At 42.1% G+C, this 20,990-nt stretch overlaps 3 protein-coding genes across 3 annotated transcripts; 2 read left to right on the top strand and 1 right to left on the bottom strand.

Moving 5' to 3' along the window:
- The first annotated feature begins 465 nt into the window (after window positions 1-465).
- Window positions 466-4,869, top strand: acta1a (actin alpha 1, skeletal muscle a). Its single transcript, XM_083765154.1, has 7 exons — window positions 466-628; window positions 1,794-1,933; window positions 2,517-2,841; window positions 2,937-3,098; window positions 3,210-3,401; window positions 3,619-3,800; window positions 4,367-4,869. Exons 2-7 carry the CDS (start codon window positions 1,805-1,807, stop codon window positions 4,508-4,510), a joined length of 1,134 nt encoding a protein of 377 aa, XP_083621280.1. The 5' UTR covers window positions 466-628; window positions 1,794-1,804; the 3' UTR covers window positions 4,511-4,869.
- A 1,223-nt stretch (window positions 4,870-6,092) lies between these two features.
- Window positions 6,093-12,491, top strand: ccsapa (centriole, cilia and spindle-associated protein a). The gene is made up of 4 exons (XM_083764971.1): window positions 6,093-6,401; window positions 7,284-7,698; window positions 7,832-8,169; window positions 8,547-12,491. The coding sequence occupies exons 2-4, from the start codon at window positions 7,317-7,319 to the stop codon at window positions 8,724-8,726; spliced, it is 900 nt and encodes a 299-aa protein (XP_083621097.1). The 5' UTR covers window positions 6,093-6,401; window positions 7,284-7,316; the 3' UTR covers window positions 8,727-12,491.
- Window positions 12,492-18,606: 6,115 nt separating this feature from the next.
- Window positions 18,607-20,411, bottom strand: LOC310858332 (rho-related GTP-binding protein RhoU; the record flags this gene model as incomplete). The annotated part of the gene is made up of 4 exons (XM_083764438.1): window positions 18,607-19,110; window positions 19,595-19,624; window positions 19,868-19,926; window positions 20,174-20,411. 4 exons carry the CDS (start codon window positions 20,409-20,411, stop codon window positions 18,607-18,609), a joined length of 831 nt encoding a protein of 276 aa, XP_083620564.1.
- Window positions 20,412-20,990: the final 579 nt, after the last annotated feature.

The following is a 20,990-nucleotide window of genomic DNA, read 5'->3' on the forward strand; positions in this document are numbered from 1 at the left end:
CTAAAATGTTATTTTTATTTTGTCAATAAAATTTCTACCTTTTGAATATAGATAGTTACTCGAGTCGAAAGGCACCCCGGCCCACTGGCCATCTGACAACCATAATCGGTATCCACTTTGTGTGTAAACTACTGAACTGACATTCCATTGAGAGATTGTGTGTGTGTGTGTGTGTGTGTGTGTGTGTGTGTGTGTGTGTGTGTGTGTGTGTGTGCGCGCGCGCGCGTGCAGTCTACGTGTGCGGTGGTAGTATAGTAGTTCTGCGTCACGGCGCGCCTAGCCTTCAAAATGCCATGCCGGGGGAGCGTTGGCTCGCCTTACACGGGCCGACATCTCCTGTGTGGATTCGGGACTACCTCTCCATATATGGAGCGCCCCGCGCGCCATGGAGCGCGGCGACGGGAGCGCACTCCCCACGGCGTGCCCGAGGCACTCCCGACCCGTCCAAGAACCAAATATGGATGAAGGGTAGAGAGAATTCCTATGGAATACACGGACATTCCAAATGGTTGTCTGTGGAAGGAGAAAAAACCGTGAAAGGGCCCGGGTATATAAGGATCGCTGTGTCTTTCCAGCTCGAACCTTCTGCCACACTTGTGCTCTGATCATCGGCAACAATAACAACAAGGTAAGCAAAGCGAGCGTGGAGCAGCCTAGGCTATGGGAATATACAGACTGGGACTGACCAGGGATCGGTGGATTTTCTCCTTTTTCCACGGGGACTTTTAAACTGCCGTTCTATTCTATGAATGAACCCGATCAAAGGATCTCTGGCAGCCTGCAGGAATGAAATGCTGGAGCTTGGCAGTCCGCCGCTGTGCGCTGGTTAACTTCACTTCCAGACAAATATGCTTCTGTCAGACGCTTGTTAAGATGATGTTGATAATGGGTCATCTGGCGCAGTGGCACCTATGTGTGATGTAGGCCTATTTGTAGGCTGCATTGGCAACTTATGGATTTCTTTAAATGTGATCCTATACTAAACATTTTCATAGCTATTTTGAATCCTTGTTCTTCAATCAATGCATGATGTGGGTTGGCTACTTATTCAAAGATTTCAAAGGGGATGCTATGTTATAATGCTAATGTTATGTCTAAAATAGACAAAGATATGATTCGGAATTGAATTGATTGAATACTTTATTAACAGTTTGTAATTTACAGAGGCTATACGGTTTACAATGATTCTTTTTTAAGGATAACACAAAAGGGGCTTGTTTCCTTTGTGGTCCTATCTGTATTCAATTCATTAATTTATTTGTATTATTATTGATACTGTGTTGTATCAGCAGCAAACTAGAATACAGGCTCTCTCTTATTGTTTTATTTGCAGGCTGATTAATGCATGGAATAACTACACTATCATGTTGTCAATTTGGGGGTAAACTTTAGCATATAGCAGGCTCTGATAATGAGTTGGAACTCAGGGTAACAGCTGGGTGACAGTGCTGGGCTTTATAAACGTTTTCATGGCCCCGCAGTCAGCTCCCCATGGATCACCATTTCAAATGATTTAGTCCTATTAGGGATCCTGCTATTCAAATATGTTTTGATTGTCTCATGACATAATAATAATTTGTTGCTGTATTTGTATTGAAATATTTTCAAGTTAATTGAATTATAGTCGTGAAATTTAACTGGAAGCCACTGATTTAGAGCACTCTTCGGATGTCTTTCTGGTGGACAAAAAGTAGTGTTTTACAGTATGTGAAACATACTGTGTGTGCGTGTGCGTGTGCGTGTGTGTCTTCCTTTTCTTTTTCTTATTAAACAATGTTTTTTACTTTCTTCAGAATCCTCCAACATGTGTGACGATGATGAGACTACCGCTCTTGTGTGCGACAACGGCTCCGGTCTGGTGAAGGCTGGCTTTGCCGGAGACGATGCCCCCAGGGCTGTGTTCCCCTCCATCGTAGGACGACCTCGCCATCAGGTACAGAGGAGCAATAACACTTAAGTTGTACCCAATGATGGAAGAAGCACTCACATGTTTTACTTCAGTAAAAGTATCAATACTGCATATTCTGTTACAAGTAGAAGCCCCGTATTCAAAAAGTAATTGGGTAAAAGTACAAATTATCGGCATCAAAATATACGTCTGTATAATCAAATGTACTCATTATGCAGAATGTCCCAGTTTTCAAAATGTATAAAAGAATCTTTTGAAAATAGCCAATCTACAAACTCACAATGCGTTAGATCTGCTATTTTGATAGCAGATCTACAAGTGTTTTGTAATAATTAAAGTCTGCAAAGTAACTTAAGTTTCCAAATAAATATGGAGTAAAAATAGATTGAGTTCACTTGAGTACATGTACTTAGTTACTTTACACTGCTTGTAACACAGAAATGTCTTGGGAACAACCTTTGTGTGTCAAAGTCATCAATTTGTATGTAAAGATTACACGTATATTTAGCAACCAGCATAACTACATGTCTACAATATGTATTGTCTATAGACTATACATATTTCTTGTGATGTGGCAATTAACAAGGACTGTTTTTGTTCCCTATAGGGTGTGATGGTGGGTATGGGTCAGAAGGACTCCTATGTAGGAGACGAGGCCCAGAGCAAGAGGGGTATCCTGACACTGAAGTACCCCATCGAGCACGGCATCATCACCAACTGGGACGACATGGAGAAGATCTGGCATCACACCTTCTACAATGAGCTGCGTGTGGCCCCCGAGGAGCACCCCACCCTGCTCACAGAGGCCCCCCTGAACCCCAAGGCCAATCGTGAGAAGATGACCCAGATCATGTTTGAGACCTTCAATGTCCCAGCCATGTATGTGGCCATCCAGGCCGTGCTGTCACTGTATGCCTCCGGTCGTACCACCGGTAAGGAATTGTGTGCAATCTGAACATGACTTTGGCCTGTTCTCCACCTTCCTTCCATAAATGATTGAGTTACATGTTTACATCTGAACTTATAGGTATTGTGCTGGACTCTGGTGATGGTGTGACCCACAACGTCCCCATCTATGAGGGTTATGCGCTGCCCCACGCCATCATGCGTCTGGACCTGGCTGGTCGCGATCTGACCGACTACCTCATGAAAATCCTGACAGAGCGTGGCTATTCATTCGTCACAACCGGTAAGCACTTTTGCTCAGGGTGAAAAAATAAAACATCCTGCATTTTGTGTGTATAGTGTCGTTTACGCTCAACGTATCACAATGCTAACATAAACGCACTGCTGATTTCAGCCGAGCGTGAGATCGTTCGTGACATCAAGGAGAAGCTGTGCTACGTGGCTCTGGACTTCGAGAACGAGATGGCCACCGCTGCCTCCTCCTCCTCCCTGGAGAAGAGCTACGAGCTGCCCGACGGACAGGTCATCACCATCGGTAACGAGAGGTTCCGTTGCCCCGAGACCCTGTTCCAGCCCTCCTTCATTGGTACGTATCCATTCAAATGTAGTATACACACACACACACACACACACACACATTGACTTGTACACTTAAATTAACACTGTTTGGTACAAGATTCTAACCAAACATCTACTCTAGGGCAAGAGGGAAATTCCGCTTGTCCATGCTAGATATTAGGCTTTTTGGGCTTTGGGTTGAGCTACTAAATATTAAGTTGACCTGACCCTGTGAACCTCGACAGGTATGGAGTCTGCTGGTATCCATGAGACAGCCTACAACAGCATCATGAAGTGCGATATTGACATCCGTAAGGACCTGTATGCCAACAACGTGCTCTCCGGTGGGACCACCATGTACCCTGGTATTGCTGACCGTATGCAGAAGGAGATCACCGCTCTGGCCCCCAGCACCATGAAGATCAAGGTATCAGAAATCGTTAACCATTGGTTTAAGGCATGGGTTCCCAACCACTGGTAGTAGTACCAGTAGTGGTACTTGAGCCCCCCTCTGGTGGTACTCAGAGGAGTCGACCAAAAAAGGAGAAAAAAGACAAAAGTGGAATGAAATAGATACAGTAATACAGATAGTTGTTCTGACCAAGCAATTGGTTGCAATAGGCTCTTCAGCCGTGCTGAAATTAGCATGACAGCACACCTAGCCGTACATTTTTTAGAAAGGATCACATTAGAAATGTATCAGTTGTGCATCAGAGCAGCAGCAAAATTGTCTTAGGAAAGGAACAAAAACAAAACAATTTAAAGAATAAATTACATTTTCCTCCTGGGTCTACGCTCCTGTGTTTAACATCAGTTATTGTGGTGGTACTTGGAGAGCCAGATATTTTCTGTGGTGGTACTTCAGTATAAAAAGGTTGAAAATCCCTGGTTTAAGGAACATTTGAAATAGGCCTAATATTTTAAATGAAATTAGAATGGACCCCGTTATGGACAATTAATAATCCAATGAATGACTGTGTTCCTCCTCTATAGATCATTGCCCCACCTGAGCGTAAATACTCAGTCTGGATTGGAGGCTCCATCCTGGCTTCTCTGTCCACCTTCCAGCAGATGTGGATCAGCAAGCAGGAGTACGACGAGGCAGGGCCCAGCATCGTTCACAGGAAGTGCTTCTAAAGTGCAATAATCTCGCCCAGGACAAAGCTGTGGCACGCTGCCATCACTGTGCCAAGGACATTATCTTTTATATGACTTTACTGTTAGCCAAATGAACCTGCACCGCTGTGGAAACAATGTCAACACCAAGGACACATGGAAAATAATGCCACCGTGTGAATGTGTAAACTGTACATATTTTATTTATTGTTATTTTGTGTATGAGTCAAAGAACAGTTTGCTATATGGGGGAAAACCGAGGAACAGGAACTTATCCATGAGTCTCCTGCTGCCCGGTGTTGGCTTCGAGGTACCACACACTCCTATACTCGGACCAACAAAAAAAAGACCAAACAAAGCAAATAAAACATTTATTTTCACTCATGCCTACTGTTTATTATTCTTTTAATGTTTTTTATAGTGCAATAATGCACGCAAGGATGCACAAACTCCCTCAATGGGAAAGTTGTTGAAAATCGTTAAGGTATAAAGTCAGACTGCAGTATAAACATTTGAGGCACTTAACACTTGGAGGTGTTTTATTGTTTGGAGGAATAGCTCCAACATGGTTCGGAAAGCCAAACAAAGAGCTCAAGTTCACTGACTGTTGTAAGTATAAGTCTAGTGGCAAACTTCATGCCAAGCTAAACAATCTCCTAACGGCACGGCAGTGTTGTTTCTCAGCATCAAATGAAACAAGGGTAGACTCATTCCACTGAAAATTCCCACAGAACAGACAGCTGTCCTGAATGCCAGAGGGCATAAAAAGGGCATGTGTGAAGTAAGCAATTTGGATTAACATTGGCCATTGTGAGTTTGGATTAAATGTTTATTTAATGGACCACTTAAGCCATTTTAACCCTATTTTCAATTGGTCTTCCTTATACTAATGCTCAAGATGGTAAGATTTTTACATCTACTCATTCTGCGCCTCAGTAGTGGGCTAGTACTATGTACGCCTACAGTTCAGAATCCTGCCATTGTCATCATCAATGGGAATTCCAAGCTAATAGAAACTACAGCTCTCTTCTTAGAATGGCATGCTGAAATGGGATAGATATTACCGTATATATATATATATATATATATATTAATATATATATATATATATATATATATACCGGTATATTGTTTTTTTTATGACCAAACCTGCCAACTGATGTATGGTAAAGGCTATATGTTAGGTGTCCGCAGCTCTCAGAATTGGTTCCATACTTATGGGGAGCAGTGAGGACTGTGAGGTCCTCAATTATATGAAGATAGCTAGGTTGAAAATGGGTGAAGTGTTCCTTTAAGATGCTAGCTCACACTCACATTTCTGTCATTCAAATGCTCACTACTTTATGTTAAATATTTGGACAGGATGGCAATTGGCAGGCTAGAGTTGCAGTAGGCTAATTCATCCGAATATGTTTATTAACCAAACATGTCATCATGTGACATGAAATAACATAGCCTAGAGCTAGGTCTACTCAAAATATGTCCTCAACCTGTTGGCAATGGAGCACGCATGTCCATTAATTACCACTCATTGCGCCTGTGACGTATGAGAGGCAGCAGCCAGCAGGGTATCATATCACATGCCAGAAAGAACAGACTTGAGACTACCAAGCAAGCTAATAACGCATTGGTGCTGCAATTAACGCATTAGCTTTTATGTTCTTTTTGACTGCGGTACTGTCGTAGCCTACTAGTCTAGAGGCGCGCCTCGTGTAATCGCTCTCGTCTGACAGCACCAGTGTATAGACCGTCGAGCATGCGCGTTGTCCATCTTCGTGAAATAATAAATAAAAAAACATATTCGTCCAGATTGTATTGTAATGGCTGTATACGCTGAGGGACAGGAATAAATCTACAACGAATGACAACTGCCTGGAATGAAACCGCAGGGCTGAGGCGTCACTTTCCTTAGGTGAGTAATGTATCTAGCCCTATAGATATATAGATAGGCTAAGCATAGCGATAAGCTCCAATAATAACCTGACGGTGTTTACAAACGGGGCTTTGCCGTCTGTACAAGCAGCAGGTGAAGAAAACATCGATCAGCACAGATAACATCGGCAAAGATGTTCAGTGTTCTACGGTTTATAGTATAGCCCATTCAGAATACGTGCTGGAATATTAAATGTGCAGTGATGGTAGGCTACTGCATCTACTGTAATGGTCTGTACTCTGTAGTATTTTGCACTACTGTCGGCAGTGTCGGGCTATACTACAACTCGGAGGCGCCCAGCTGGCGATGGTGTGATTAGTGTGATATAGAGGGTAAACAGTCAAAACAGCAGCAAATCACATTACAACACTTGACTTGCTTTAATTGCTTATGGGCTTTAATAGTAGATGGAAAATGCATAAAACTATTTTCTCCTACTTGTTCTCGAACAGCTTGGATATACTGTAGCAGGCCACTGCCAGTAATGCTAATTAGTCATGCTGTTTTTAGAATGAAAGGATGCGCATGCAATGATGTAGCTAGAAGAAGACAGTCAGACAGAGCTGTGAGTGAAATTGTAGCCATTCAGTGGAGTGGTCACATGGTCAGTGAAATGTAGGCTAAATGTCACTCAATCCTCAGTGCTTAATTGCTATAGACAGCCATAGACGACAGGTGGGCGTGGCCTAACGGTAGACACCTGATCATCAGTGCAGGTGAATGCATTGAATTATGTTCAGTTCAGTGTATTCACCACAAACCAACTCTCCACGGGTAGGCTATACTACAACAATGAAGTTCATTAAGGAATACCTATGAATTCTAATTGCATTGTTTTCAAATTTTCTGGTGCGCTCAAAGTGATTGGAATTAGACACACAACCAATAAGAAGAATGGTAACCAAGAAAATACGGACGGAATACATGAAGAAATTCAGAGATCCGAGATGGGAGACCTTTTCCAAATGCTACGAGGACTCGCTCAAGTACCGCTTGACCCGCCGTGTGATGGAGTCCTCACACAAACCGTGGATCTGGGAAGGCTGGGACAATGGTTCCGACTCCAGCGGGCGGTCCACTCCGAGGCTGACCAGGAACAAAGTCTTACCCCTGTCTGTCAAACCGTCAACATCCTTAGGGGTGCTACACGGGAGTATATCAGACTCCATGTCCTCCACTGAACCCAGGTCCACCCCTGAACCCAAACCTCCTTATGTGAACGGAGACGCAGAGGTACAGGCAATGGAAGCACTCTGTTTGGATGCTGCACCTACCGGTAAGGCTTGTAGCCTACTATTATGCAGGTGCAGGAGATTTCTATCTATTACACAATTGATTGTTTTCATTTTGGGCTGATTTATTTCTGTCCGTCCGTCCGTCCGTCCTTCCAACCTTCGTTTCCTTTCTAGAAAACGGTGTGAATGGTCCAGGCATGGTTTCAACCACTGATGGCCCTAACACCACCAGCGATGACACGGCGACAGATGACGGTCCATTGGACAGGGTGTCCTCTGATGAGGAACCGGTCAAATCAGAGCCTAAACGCCGCCACCGCCATCGGACCCCTCGCCCTGAGCCGGGACACAGGGACAGTTCCCAGGACGACAAATCTGCAGCGTTGGCTCGGAAAACATTGAGAGCCAAGAGCCAGCCACCGGTCAGCAACAGGGAGAAAGAGAACAGGCAAACTCTCTGCCGATACGACTGGACCGAGAAACACAGTGAGGTCCGAAAGATGCCTAATGAGGTGAGTTTGTATGTATTTCTATGATATAATATAGATCTGTACAGTATTTATATGAGAGTTTACTTATCTTAAACTTCATTAAAAAAAAGCTTTGTGCTCATCATGACAACATAGAGCCTACTGTGTATTCCTTGGCAATGGTTTCTAGTAATGTTCACAATATTGGAATTTATTCTACTGTTGCTCTAATTTGCAAGTCAGTCTTTTAGCACATGGGCACTTTCTTATGTAGTGGATACCAGAGACGTGTAGGTATGTCATCCAACACTGCCACCGCCACAGGCAATCATTAATAATAAAAATGGCTTGTGTTTCGGGAGGCAAGCTCCTATCTCATTGACCCGTCCTCAACACTGGCCATCTCTTTCCACACACAGACTCGCACCTCTGATGTGCGTACGCAGACCCGACGGGAGTCGGACAAGCGAGGCTCCAATGTGGAGCGCAGAAGAGCGCGGTCAGCCGACTTGGAGAAATTGAGGAAGTCTGAGCTGACCGTAGTGGATGATCGCTGGATTACGGAGTACATGCGTTGTTTCTCTGCACGGATGAGGTAGACGAGGCAAGGCTTGGCAGGCCACAGGCAATCCAACACCATCCCCTAACACCATTGCTGTGTCTAAAATCACTCCCTCCCTACTCACTATACAGTATAGGCCTATTGCACTATATAATGATTACACCATCTGTAGTGGTGTCCGAATGTATAATGATTATACCCTATGTAGTGGACTCACTCACCTTATCTTACAAATGCATCATGGAAAGTAAGGTATAGCCTATGTACAGCCGATGGTCACTATCGCGAAGACAGTTGGCACGTTATAATTAGCCTCGGTCCCAGCCTTACTCATCTGCGAAGAGAAAAGCCTGGTCACAACCTAAGGCAGAGACGCTATCGGCGGAAGTGTTGGTCCAGAACATCCGTCTGATGTATTTCCCCCAGATACGATATTTTTCGGGACCAAACACAACACTTGTTTCATTCACGGAGAATGTAAACTGATTTGTAAAGCATCATCATCATTACCTTGAGTGGTACTTCCGCCAAAATCCCTCAAAAAAATGATAGCGTCTACAGCATAGGTCTTGCCCAGCGTGCGTTATAATTGTGTGACAGCAATGAGTTCACTAATATAGCCCCCTACCTATAACTCCCTATAGGGAGTAGTGACGGAGCGAATGATTGACACGGCCTATGTTTCGTTATGAAAGAAGAGTGAATAACAGAATTCAGTGGTGGAATCGATGTGCTTCAGGTCTGATAATAACAGCCTACTTTTTTTGCAGATCGTGTCCCCCAAAAATGATATTGTTTGCAGGCCCAGCTTTGTTATTCAGCTAAGAACTGTTAAGGTGTATGTTAAGGTGTGTATGTTTGAATTGTTTTTCATTTAGATATTTACTAACCGGCAACTACATTTGTTTAAAAAGAAAGAAATAAACCGATAAATAAACACTTTCTATAGATGTACAGAATTACAGAGGGTTTTTATCTACAATAGGCTAAATCACTATTTGAATGTATTTTATTTCTTAAGCATGACTGTTTCAAAAAGACATCGCTGTGCATTATCACCGTTTCTTACTGGAACAGGTCGAGTATTTTTTAAATCAAATCACAAAGGCAGCTGTACCAATATTTGTATCTGTATTTAATTTGTTGAGGCACTTGGAAAGGACCAAACAGTGAGATAGATATATTTGATATTTCTGTATTTTGGAGGTGAAAGATGATGCGGAAATCTATTAAAATAGCCTGTTATTATCATAGGTCTTTTTTTAATCATGAATGAATCGCTAACTAAGCGCCATATGTGCAAAAGTAGAAAAACTGTTTCTTAAGAAGAATACTGTAAATTTTTCATCTTCTAGTTTTATTTTCAGCATTTAAATTACCTTTTGGATATTTACAGCATTTGAAAGTTTATTTTGTACACTCCCAATTGATTGTTGAAGGGACAATGGCATTTTGAAATGTCTGTTTTCCTCTATGCTGAAATTGGCTTTGGTGACATTTACTGGTTTGACACCTCAGTTACCTGGAATACAGCGATATGTTGTGGTTTACAAAGTCAGTGGTTACAGTGGAATGCTAACCTTGCTAACAAACTGCTTTTCTGTTAGGTGAAGTGTCATTACATTATTAACATTTTGGTTCTGTACAAAATGTCATCATAATCTGGGGAAGATAGACTGGCTTGGCTTATGGCCTCTTGGGAAACACCCTATCGTGTCATAAGTCATAACCTATGACAACACCCTAAATTGTCCTAGATTTGCATGGTCTAAAATGGTTGAAAATGTATTCCTTTTTTAATTACAATTGGTAATTAACAGGATTAGTGAAAAATGTCACATCGCTCACATTTAAATAATCAAATGGTTCAAGAAATTAAACTTCCCCCAATTATACAGCAAGTGCATTGTTTAAGTTTTGATTTTACTTCTTTAATTCATCACAACTCACATGGTGACGCATTTTTAATACAAAAAGTTGAAAAGTATTGTTAATGAATGACACAATTAACACTTTAGAGCTTAATGTACAGTACTGTAGGTTTCACTCGTATCACAACTTATTTGTGTTTGACTTAATTATGATTGTATGTGATGTCAGTATTAAATATGTGAGGGCTAATGAAAATGTATGGGTTGTATTTAATTGTAACCAGCCGTGTCACAAATATATGAGTGAGAAAATGTGTCCTCGTAATCAATGGTTGTCTTTTCTTATGACAATGTTATTTACGAATGTTAATTAGTTAAGAATGTTAAACAGTCATATGATTATGAACATGAGGACACATTTTCTCACTCATATATGTTTTTGACACTCATAGGACACTCGTAGGGCAGGTTATGATTATTTTTTCTTTGAGATGTCCTGAACACTTATGCATTTGTCATTTTCTGCTGGTGTTATAAGACGAGTATACTATAATAGACAACGGGTGTATTTGAAAAGACGAGTATACTCGTCTTTGGCAGGGAATGTGTTTTAACCGTTTGTCCTCAAATTATAGCACATCAGAAATTAAATGAAACCTTCTCCCTTTTGTGATGAAATCCAAAGACAGACTAGAAAGGGACCTGGGTTTGGCTTTAATTGTATTGTGCATGGACAATCTAATTAGATTCCCTAACTGGTTTACTGTAAAGGGGACATTAAGCCTGTGCTGAATCAGAGATCTCATATGAGATCAGACTGTCACTAGTGAATAGTTAAGGACTAGCTTTCCTTTACGATGTCCTATAGTGCTATTTGAAAACAGCCGATCCACAGTGAGCTTAGATTGATTATATATAAAACATTGGAATGATGGAAAAAACATGTATGAAGAAATCACACTACCATACTTCATTGACCGGAGTCCCATAGGGGTCTGTACTTGGCCCACTCCTTCTTTTCCCTCTACACCAAATGTCTTTGCAGAAAATAACAGATCTATGAGCTCACAATGTGTCATAAAACAGCATGTTGTGAGCTTGTATAGATGTGCTATTTTTTGCCAAATGTTCACCCCAGTATAAGGATAGGTTAAATATAGAGAAGAAGCCTGACTTGAAAATGTGTTAAGTTAACTTACCTTTTACCATAATTTATCACAAATTCTTGTGATCTAGCAAGAGTAAGAGAGTTTTTCATTGCGTATAAATGTTTTTATTTTGGATGTCTCACTTTGGAATTCAACTGCTCAGTTTAAAATGTAACATTTTGATGACATGTTTTAATTTAAAGGACAGGTTAATGTATTCCTGTATCCCTTTACATATATGTTCTCATTCCAGGAAACATCTCAGGAAGAAATATTATATTAAGGTAAAGAACATCTTATATGCAGATGTGGGTCAAATATTATTTCATTGTTAATGTAGTTCAATAGTTTTATATGGTTTGCAGATGGACGAGATTAGCATATTATAGCACAACGAAAAGAAGAAAATAAACAATCACTGAAAAGAACTTGCAACAAACCATCACTGATTAAAGAAACTCCACCTGTCTGAAATTTGAAGCATGTTAACGCAAATGCTGAGCATTATCTCTAGACATAAATAATAATATCCACGTCGAATATTATGCAACTTTAAGGAAACATTAGGCTTAAAGAGTTTGTAAAACACACAGTTTGAGAAAGATTATTATTTTACTTGCTTTAGCTGTCTTAAAAAGGCTTTGAATTAGATTAGATTAGATTAGATATTACATAGTATACAGAGTGAGATATGTGGTGAATTTAATCATGACTATTTTATGTCAGCTGCTGTTTACATTTTTGGTCACTGTATTTGTATTTGAAAACATGCACTATATTATATTTTCATCCACTCTGGGGCATTGCTGTGAATAAATATTTGATTAGTTTATCATGTGGTTCTCTACCTTTGCTTGTTTTCATGAACTGTAATGTTTGGATAATTAAGGATGCGTGCAGCATGGATTCAAAATTGTAACCTGCACATTATTTCTAGTCAGAACAGAAGTAGTTACGTTTATAGGGTTAGAAAGTTTTTAGGAGAAAAATTACATATTATTACAAATATAATAAGTGGTTTAAAACATCTGAGAGGTACGAAGGGGCACGAGTTTGAAATATTTACATTTTTATTGCTGTCCACGACTCAGCATATGAGTTCAGCTCAGTCTGGTGCTATACATTGAAGCAGAAAATAGCCTTCCGACAGGGACAGGTCCTCGACTGTTACATAATCCATTGTGGGCACGGTGCCACACTGGTGCCTATGCAGCATTGGTCCTTGGCTCCTCTGAAGGAGTTCTTCTGCAACACACTGTGTTCTCGCTGCCAAGTCAACTTCCCACAATGTTATAGTACAGGAAAGAACTGTCACTATCATTATGATTATTTTCAGGTTTGAAGTACTTGATGTCAGGTTGAATCAATTTCATTCACAAAGTGCTTTTAGTGAAACAGGTTCCTTGGGCTTAATTACCACTAAGCTTAAATACCAAGAAACCAAACTGCTAATCTGGGCCTGTGATTCTTTTGTTTTAGGATTTAATTTAGGTCATTTAGGACAATTATTTCGGGCCTTATCAATTACTCAAATAAGACTAATTGGTTATTCTGCTTGAGAAGTCTACCTGAATCCAGACCATTTAACCTACAGGCTACTTTGTTATACGTCACAGCGACAATAGCTCAGAATAGGAACGCTACGGTTCATGTGGTTATATGTTTCAACTGGGTTGCACTCTGTGTCAATCCTTGGCAGATGCATAGGGGTCCCTCTCTCAACGACTCACACAATTTGCTGTGATAGAGATGAGGGGCCATATCCGCTTCCCCAATAAAACTAAACTACCCATATATGGTAAATCCAGGAAAACATACTGTAGATCAGAGACTGCCTGGATTGACTTCACTCCCACTGGTCTTTAGAAGCCCATTTGTACTCGCACAGACCCACACACTAGTCTACAAATTCCAAATCCCTTTTATTGAAGTGTCTTGTCTGTATGTTTTTGATGTGCATTCTGTATAATTACTTTCTTCGCCCTAAATTAATAGTAGTTGACCACTATAAGAGACTCTGTGCGTTGTGAGCTTGTAGAATTGTCTCTTTTCATATCAATAGGGTTAAAGTGGTTAAACTGATTTACTTTAGATGCTGTTAACTAATTTAGCTGGGGACCCCTGGCCTAGAACCTCCTCAAGGACCCCTGGGGATCCCTGGACCCCACTTTCAGGGCCACTGTTCTAAACTATGGGTGACAGCAGGGCTGGGCTAACAAGCTCCTATAAAGATGTCATTCTGACAGTGTAACAGGCTAAGCAAGGCATCTGAGGTACTGTAGTCTGCCTACTGATTACATTTTGTTGTGAACTTGTGACATAACTAAAAATACATTGCATGGATGCACCTGGGATGTATCCTCAGTGATGTTTCCTGAGGTCAACATCATACCCCTCACTCAGGCGTCCCAGCCAGGGTTGATCAAATCCCCACTTACGTCCCAGTAGCTACCCTCGATCAGTCCATCAGGGAATGAGCAAGGCCACACAATCCGTTGCTCCGGAACTACTCTGCCAGGACTGGGAGAACCAAATTCTGGCGCGTGGAAGGACTAGGCTCTGTGGATTGACTCCTGTCCGGGCCCCTCCTACGTCTCACCAGGTCCACTCCTGCTCTCACCAGGCCCAGGACCTGTGCGTTGCACCAGACTCCCAGCACCAGGCATAATATATCACAGCCTTCCTAACACTGCTCAGTTTATAAACGCCAGAGATACAGAGATCTATTTACAACATAATATATGGACAAAAGACATAAAACCCAATCGTCACTGTATTATTTATCATCAAAGTCATCATCCACACATTTTAACCATACAAGGACATTTCAAATGATGAAATGCTATGTGTCAAAATAGTTTGAGCACCACTAGGGCCCTGTCTAGTGGGTGGATGTGGGAGGTTCAGAACTATTTATATAGCTTAACACAAGTGGTTCTTTGCTTGTAGGGCCCTATGTGAGTGAACTTAAACAGAAACTGTCTGGGACATGTGTCTTATAGAACACACACCACATTCTGGGGGTTGTTGGAGAGTGCCAAGTTTAGCCAAAGTTTATAGAAGTAAGAGGAATCTTCTTCTTTACACTATAGTGACTTGTTTGCCATCAGATGTTTTCAAACTGATATATTCCACAAACATTTGTTTTATTATTCTGTGTAAATGCCTCCTAGGACCGTACACTGTCAACAATGTGTCCTTTTGTACAGTGACAACTGTAAGAAACTGCTATGGCTGTAGTTTTAGGAGAGATGGATTATACAGTATCTACTGTGTTTTCACTTTACAGCTAGCTAAGCTGATTGAAATCTCCTTATCTTTTATAATTACGGTGTGGTGGTCTTTTTGTCATGAGTTATAGGTAGAAGTTGATGAATCTGTTTTAAGTTAATTCATTAGTAAAGCAAATGGTAATATAGGCCACTTTTTATGCAGACTATATGGGTGTACCACAAGAAAATCAGACCCATATGAGTGGAGATGGGACAGACACTTTATTTTAAATTCATCTTCAGGGCTTCTGATGTACAGGTTGTCACAAGCATAATATGAAACTTGTAACAGTCCAAGTTTGGCCCCTGATTGGCACCTTTTACAGTCTATGATTGGGACCTAACCAATAACAGCATGTGTTGGTGACACCTAGTGGTCAACCTCAGTATGGTAGCTGTCATTGTCATGCCAGTATAATAAAATGAATGAATGAATGAATGACTTCACGAACAAACCTCTTTATAAATAAATGTGTTTGTGTATGATAGGCCTACAAAATACAATGTCATTTTTTTTGTATGGAAATACTGGTTTTGGATTCCTAGCAATATCTTGAGTAAAGATAAACCGAGACTTAAAGGTATATTCAGTGATTTCACTCAGGTTCACTTAGGTTTCGTTTTTGGCTGTGGGACCCAGCCTTTCGTCCAATCAGGATAGAGAGTCAAAAACGAAACCTAAGGTTTTTTGACCCCCAGGGGTTAACTGGGGACAGGGAGGAACTCCTTATATGGCCAGCACACTCTATAGTAGGGAGGATTATCACAACAAAACAAAAAAATAAGTGATATTTGAATTAAGTGAAATCACTGAATATACCTTTAAAATCTCAGTGGAATTGACCTACAGGTAGCATATATGCAACATGCGCGTGCACACTGACACACAAAAAAACTGTTTGTTCTTCAGGCTGCGGTTCTGAATGATTGCACTGCTCTTAAGTATGTAAGTGGCCTTGCCGAGCCATGAGGCCCATCTCCTGTTTCTGTAGCATGAGGCAGCTTGATGTACACCCCCTGGACATGACGCTGGTATGTCGCAGGGATTTACCCCCAATCCAACCCTTCATGCTGAGTGTCAATGAGGGAGGCACTGGGTCCCATTTTTGAGTCTTTGGTATGACCCGACCTGGGATTGAACCCCGACCTCCCAGTCTCAGGGCGGACACTCTAACCACAAGGCCACTGAGCTGGCACTGCTCTTACTTATTAAGCTTAGCTTATTGTCTCCACCAGGCCGAAGGCATGTGGGGAGTATGTTTTGCACTCCGTCCGTCCGTGTGTCCGTCCGTGTGTCTGTCCGTCCGTCCGTCCGTCCGTCCGTGTGTCCGTTAGTAGCTAATCTCGGCCACCGTTAACCCGGTCGATGCCAAATTTTGCACACACACTCCCTGGATGCCAACGATGAACCTCTGCCCCAAACTTTCCAGAACGGCCTGTTATAGCGCCACCAGGAGGCCGCTTTGTGCAAAACAAGTTTTTGCACAGTACACCTACAGATTTTGTCCAAACATCACGCAAATTGGTACACAGTCTCTCTACAGCCATTCAACGAAACCGCTCTTTCAGATTTCTCAGACTCCATCCTGATTGGTTAAGATTGGCTTCCAAAGTTCACAGGAGTGCTCAGTTTCAAACAAAATGCTGCAAATCATGAACACATCGCGTGATTTCCTTGAAATTGTGCACCCACATTCCCACTAGGCCGAGGACGAAATGCCACATGAACAATTTCAACTCAGCCTCAAGGTGGCGCTATAACTGGCCGAAAAGTGTTTTTACCTCTAACTGCACGAATCTGTGGATCACTTTGTATGCCAACTCCCTAGAGGCCAAGGAAAAACCTTTGTCTGGAATTTTTCACATCTGCTCTTTATAGCGCCACCAGGAGGCCCACATATGTAAAACACATTTTCTATTATTACTCCTTCAGATTTTATCCAAATTTCACGCAAATCGGTACACATGATAGCAAATGGCCACAACTCGGCAGCGTCCGATTGCGATGAAACTGTGCACGCATATTCCCACTAGGCTGAGGAAGAATCCTGGTGGAGACCTGTGCCGATTGGCACTTTATCTAGTTTGTTTTATTTTTTTGCCAAATGTTCACCTATTTTTGCTAAATGATCTATCATTACATTACTAGGATTCATGTGGTTAATCTCAAAGTAACACTGAGGAATTTGCTATAGGCTAATTTACACATCATAACTTCAACTCCCTCTGGGTTGGAAGAAAAATATATTCTCTATGCTACATATACTTGGCAAACGGTTAAGTAAATTGTGAGCTATATAGATAAATCACAAGATTTCAACCACACATCCTTTAAAACAACAACAACATAATGCTCTTAATTACTGTTACAGTTATAAAGGCCTTTACAGGCCATATTTATGAAATGAAATAAACAGCATGCCCTGTCCTTTATGGACCCTCAATTGGATGAGGAAAAACTCCTAAGAAAAACTCCTTGATGGAAAAAGAAAATGAAGAAACCTAAGGAAGAATCAAAAGAGCTGGGTGGAAAGAGTAGGCAATTTCAAATATTCAATACAAAACAAACAAGCAAACAACAGAATGTTACATGTCACAGCAAGGGGTGGCAGTGGCCGGTAGAGCAGCCGGATGGGAACCGTTGAGATTCCCAAGCTCCCAAGCTCCCGGCTCCCCGGAGTTAGTGTCAAAGTGTCCTTGAGCAACGCTCTGAACCCATAATTGCTCCCGATGGTTGGTGCCTTGTATGGTTTCCTCTGCCATCGGTGTATGAATGTGTGTGTGAATGTAAATGCACAATCTATGTAAAGCTTTTGGATAAAAGGCATAAAGGGATAAAGGGAATCCAATCCATATGTAATTCACAAGTGGCTGCATGCTTGATCATGTGTGTTCTGTTTAGCTTTAATTTGGGATAGTCTAGTTTTAGGTCTAAAAAAAGCAACAACCAAAACAACACTGAAAGAGAAGAAAAAAGGGGCCTGTTTCTCCTGGACTGCTGTTGAAGGAGTGCTTTGCTTATAAGAGTGAATGCTGTCATGGTGCTCAACTCAAGCTCCATATGTCTGGTAATCCGGTCCAGGTGGTACTGTCTGGTCCTATTAGTGGAGGACCTGCATGCGGCCACAAGCGAGAGAAACTATAACCTAACAGATTCTGGTTAAGGGTCAAGGGTAAAGCCTGACTAACTGATCTGGGGCTTATACACTGAGATTAAAGAGTACTACTTGACCTAGAGACACTATTCCATTGCTGTTCTGCGTGTGGAGCTATGCCAATATCAATACCGATACAGTGTCATTGTGGGAATGTGAATGTGGGCTCACAAGGATAAATGCTGATAGCTATGGAGTTAGTGAATCTTTTATTATGTATTCTCACCCAATTTAGTTGTTTGTATTGCCAACCCCTAACATTGGTCGAGGGAGGGTGTAGACTGTAGACAACCACGTCTCCTCCGATACATAACATGGAGTCACCAGCGGCTTCTTTTCACCTGATAATGAGCCTTCTTTGTGTAGTCCTGTATGCTAAACACTGCCCTATCCATCAGGGACTTAAATTGGCAAAAACAAATACTGCTGCTGAAAGCATCTCCCCAATTTGAGCCATGCAATCTCTGTCATTCAGCCTTTCACTTGAAAGCCACAGCTTTGTTCGTCTCCCATCAGACAGTTGATCTTCCTCAACCAGGTCTCTGAGAGGCTCTTGATCTTATCTGGGGTTTTGGTCTTCAGAGTCAGCCTCTGCAGCTGGCCGCCACGGCTGCTGTCTGTCTGCTGGATGCTGGCCAGGATGGCCAAATCAAAGGCGTCTTTCAAGTTCTTCTGGGTCAGTGCCGAGCACTCTGCGAAGCTCACCGCTCCGATCTCCTGGGCCAGCCGTTGGCCCTCCTCGGTGCTGACCGGACGCTCCTGGGTCTGTGCCAGGTGGATGAGTACCTGGACGTCCTCCCGCAGGTCCAGCTGGGTGCCCACCAGCACCAGGGGCACGCCGGGACAGTGCTGGCGAATCTCAGGCACCCACCTGCCGGTCAGGCTGAGTGCGGAGGACGGTTGCACCACGCTGTAGCAGAGCAGGACCACGTCGGCGTGTCGATAGCACAGCGGTCGGATTCTGTCTAGCTCGTGCTGTAAAGACGGGGAGGAGGGGGAGAGAGAAAAGTTCAAACAGAAGAGGACAGAGGCACATTGTCTGAAGGAAGCTAAACAGAGATAAGTTTTACTCTTATGTACCTAACAATAAAGTGGGCCTACAACCTTGAACATAATTGTGTTAATTTGCTCTTTAAAACCCAATCTCTCTTCAGGTGCACTGCATTCATAAATGATAAATCCATCAAATCTATCCATCATTTTAAAGAATTATTGCAACATTTTAAATAGACTTCAGCAGAGCCTGCATTGAACCAAAAGAGGGCGATAAAGTACAGGGACAGGACACGGTGGTGGAAAAACTGCACGACTTGAGGGTTGGAAAAGGAATCACAGGATTTTACTACACGGTGTATGACCACATCCAACCAGCAGGGGGCAAACTAAATGACATCTATAGCTGCAAACAGGGATGCTGTAGGTGAGGGGGCAAATTAGCTATAGCTCATTAATGACTTACATTTATTGATCCACTCACCAACTCCCACTTCTATTGGTTCGGCAAAGAAAGCAATAAAGACAGTTATCAAATATCAACGTATGTGACCATGTTTTCTGTGGTTAGGAGGACATGACACAACATGGGTTAGGGCTTCCATTCCCTGTGTAACTCAACTCAATGGCATTCAGCCAATGCACTCAGCGCTACAAGGTGCAGGTATAAATTAACTGTAAATGCATACGCGACGCGCGTTAATCCGTAATTAAATCAAAGAGGAAACATTGTACAAACCTGCCCAGCCGTGTCACAGAGCTGTATTCGCATAGGCTTTCCGTCAACCATAACCATTGCTGTATGGGGGGATAAATAAACATTACACAGACCAAGACACCATGACAGAAATGTCGAACACAGTCAGTGACAGTAGCCTACCTACATATAACGTTATTATTATAGCTGTCACTGTCAGTGCATGATACAGACGAATTAATTGGAGGATTGTGCGTAAAAATCATGCGCAAAGCTGGCAGCATAGGCTGTGAGGGCATTGCATTGGCCAATATCAGAATAGTTAGTTTAATAAGAGATGATTATTACCAGCAAAGTTGTCATATGCCGTTGGAACATACTGTGTTGGATATCCATTCGTGGTATAGCTGACAATAAGGCTCGTTTTCCCCACCGCGCCATCTCCAACAAGGACGCAGTTGACTTTCCGCTCAGGGACTGCAGTGCGCTTGGGAAACTCTCGGTTCCTCAAACGCCGCGTTGGAACCGGTGGGAACGGGAGGCCGTCGCTCCAACATGCCGAGGGTTTCTGTTTCTGATTCCCCATATCTTGTGGTAGCATTGTATTCCGTCGGTATGCGTGTTATTCTGTAGAACGGTTCAACCTCTCTCGAGCTTAATTTTAACACTATAGGCCTATACTGTTCCATGCAGGTGCTGTGTCCAGGTGTGTCCGAAGACTACGCCTACCACTTAATGTACAAACCATTTCTGCGATATAAAGTCAACAGAGTAATCTAAATAACGTCATGTTTTCTCGTTACCTCTCTGCAGCGATGTGCATAGTAAAGCTGCCTGCCCTGTTGGGTTCTTTCTCCTCACAGCATGAGATGGCATTCTACATCTGGTGTTCATTGTCCTAAGAAGCTTAACAGGCACCATATGAGCTGCGTGCTTTCTAAGGGAAATGAACTAAGCTCATTGGAAACACCTATGTCTCACGTTAGTGATCCACTTTTGATCCTTTTCAGTCCATAGACGTATCATTTGTTGTTTTGTCCATTACGTAAGCAATTTGAATTATATTTCTTTATAATAAATGGACTTCCCCTTTTGCCATTTTATAACAGAAAAGATCAAGATACAGTGGTTATTGTTAGTTCGTTTATTTTTGTGACAGAATCTG

This window comes from Protomyctophum parallelum (assembly GCF_964188405.1).
Source record: "Protomyctophum parallelum genome assembly, chromosome: 5".
Lineage (NCBI taxonomy): Eukaryota > Metazoa > Chordata > Actinopteri > Myctophiformes > Myctophidae > Protomyctophum > Protomyctophum parallelum.

Bases quoted from the DNA above. Each gene is read 5' to 3' on its own strand.
- acta1a (XM_083765154.1), top strand. From the start codon at position 1,805: ATGTGTGACGATGATGAGACTACCGCTCTTGTGTGCGACAACGGCTCC. The intron at 3,402-3,618 runs GTACGTATCCAT...GAACCTCGACAG, and splicing joins GTTCCAGCCCTCCTTCATTG to GTATGGAGTCTGCTGGTATC. The intron at 3,801-4,366 runs GTATCAGAAATC...CCTCCTCTATAG, and splicing joins CCAGCACCATGAAGATCAAG to ATCATTGCCCCACCTGAGCG.
- ccsapa (XM_083764971.1), top strand. From the start codon at position 7,317: ATGGTAACCAAGAAAATACGGACGGAATACATGAAGAAATTCAGAGAT. The intron at 7,699-7,831 runs GTAAGGCTTGTA...TTTCCTTTCTAG, and splicing joins TTTGGATGCTGCACCTACCG to AAAACGGTGTGAATGGTCCA. The intron at 8,170-8,546 runs GTGAGTTTGTAT...TTCCACACACAG, and splicing joins TCCGAAAGATGCCTAATGAG to ACTCGCACCTCTGATGTGCG.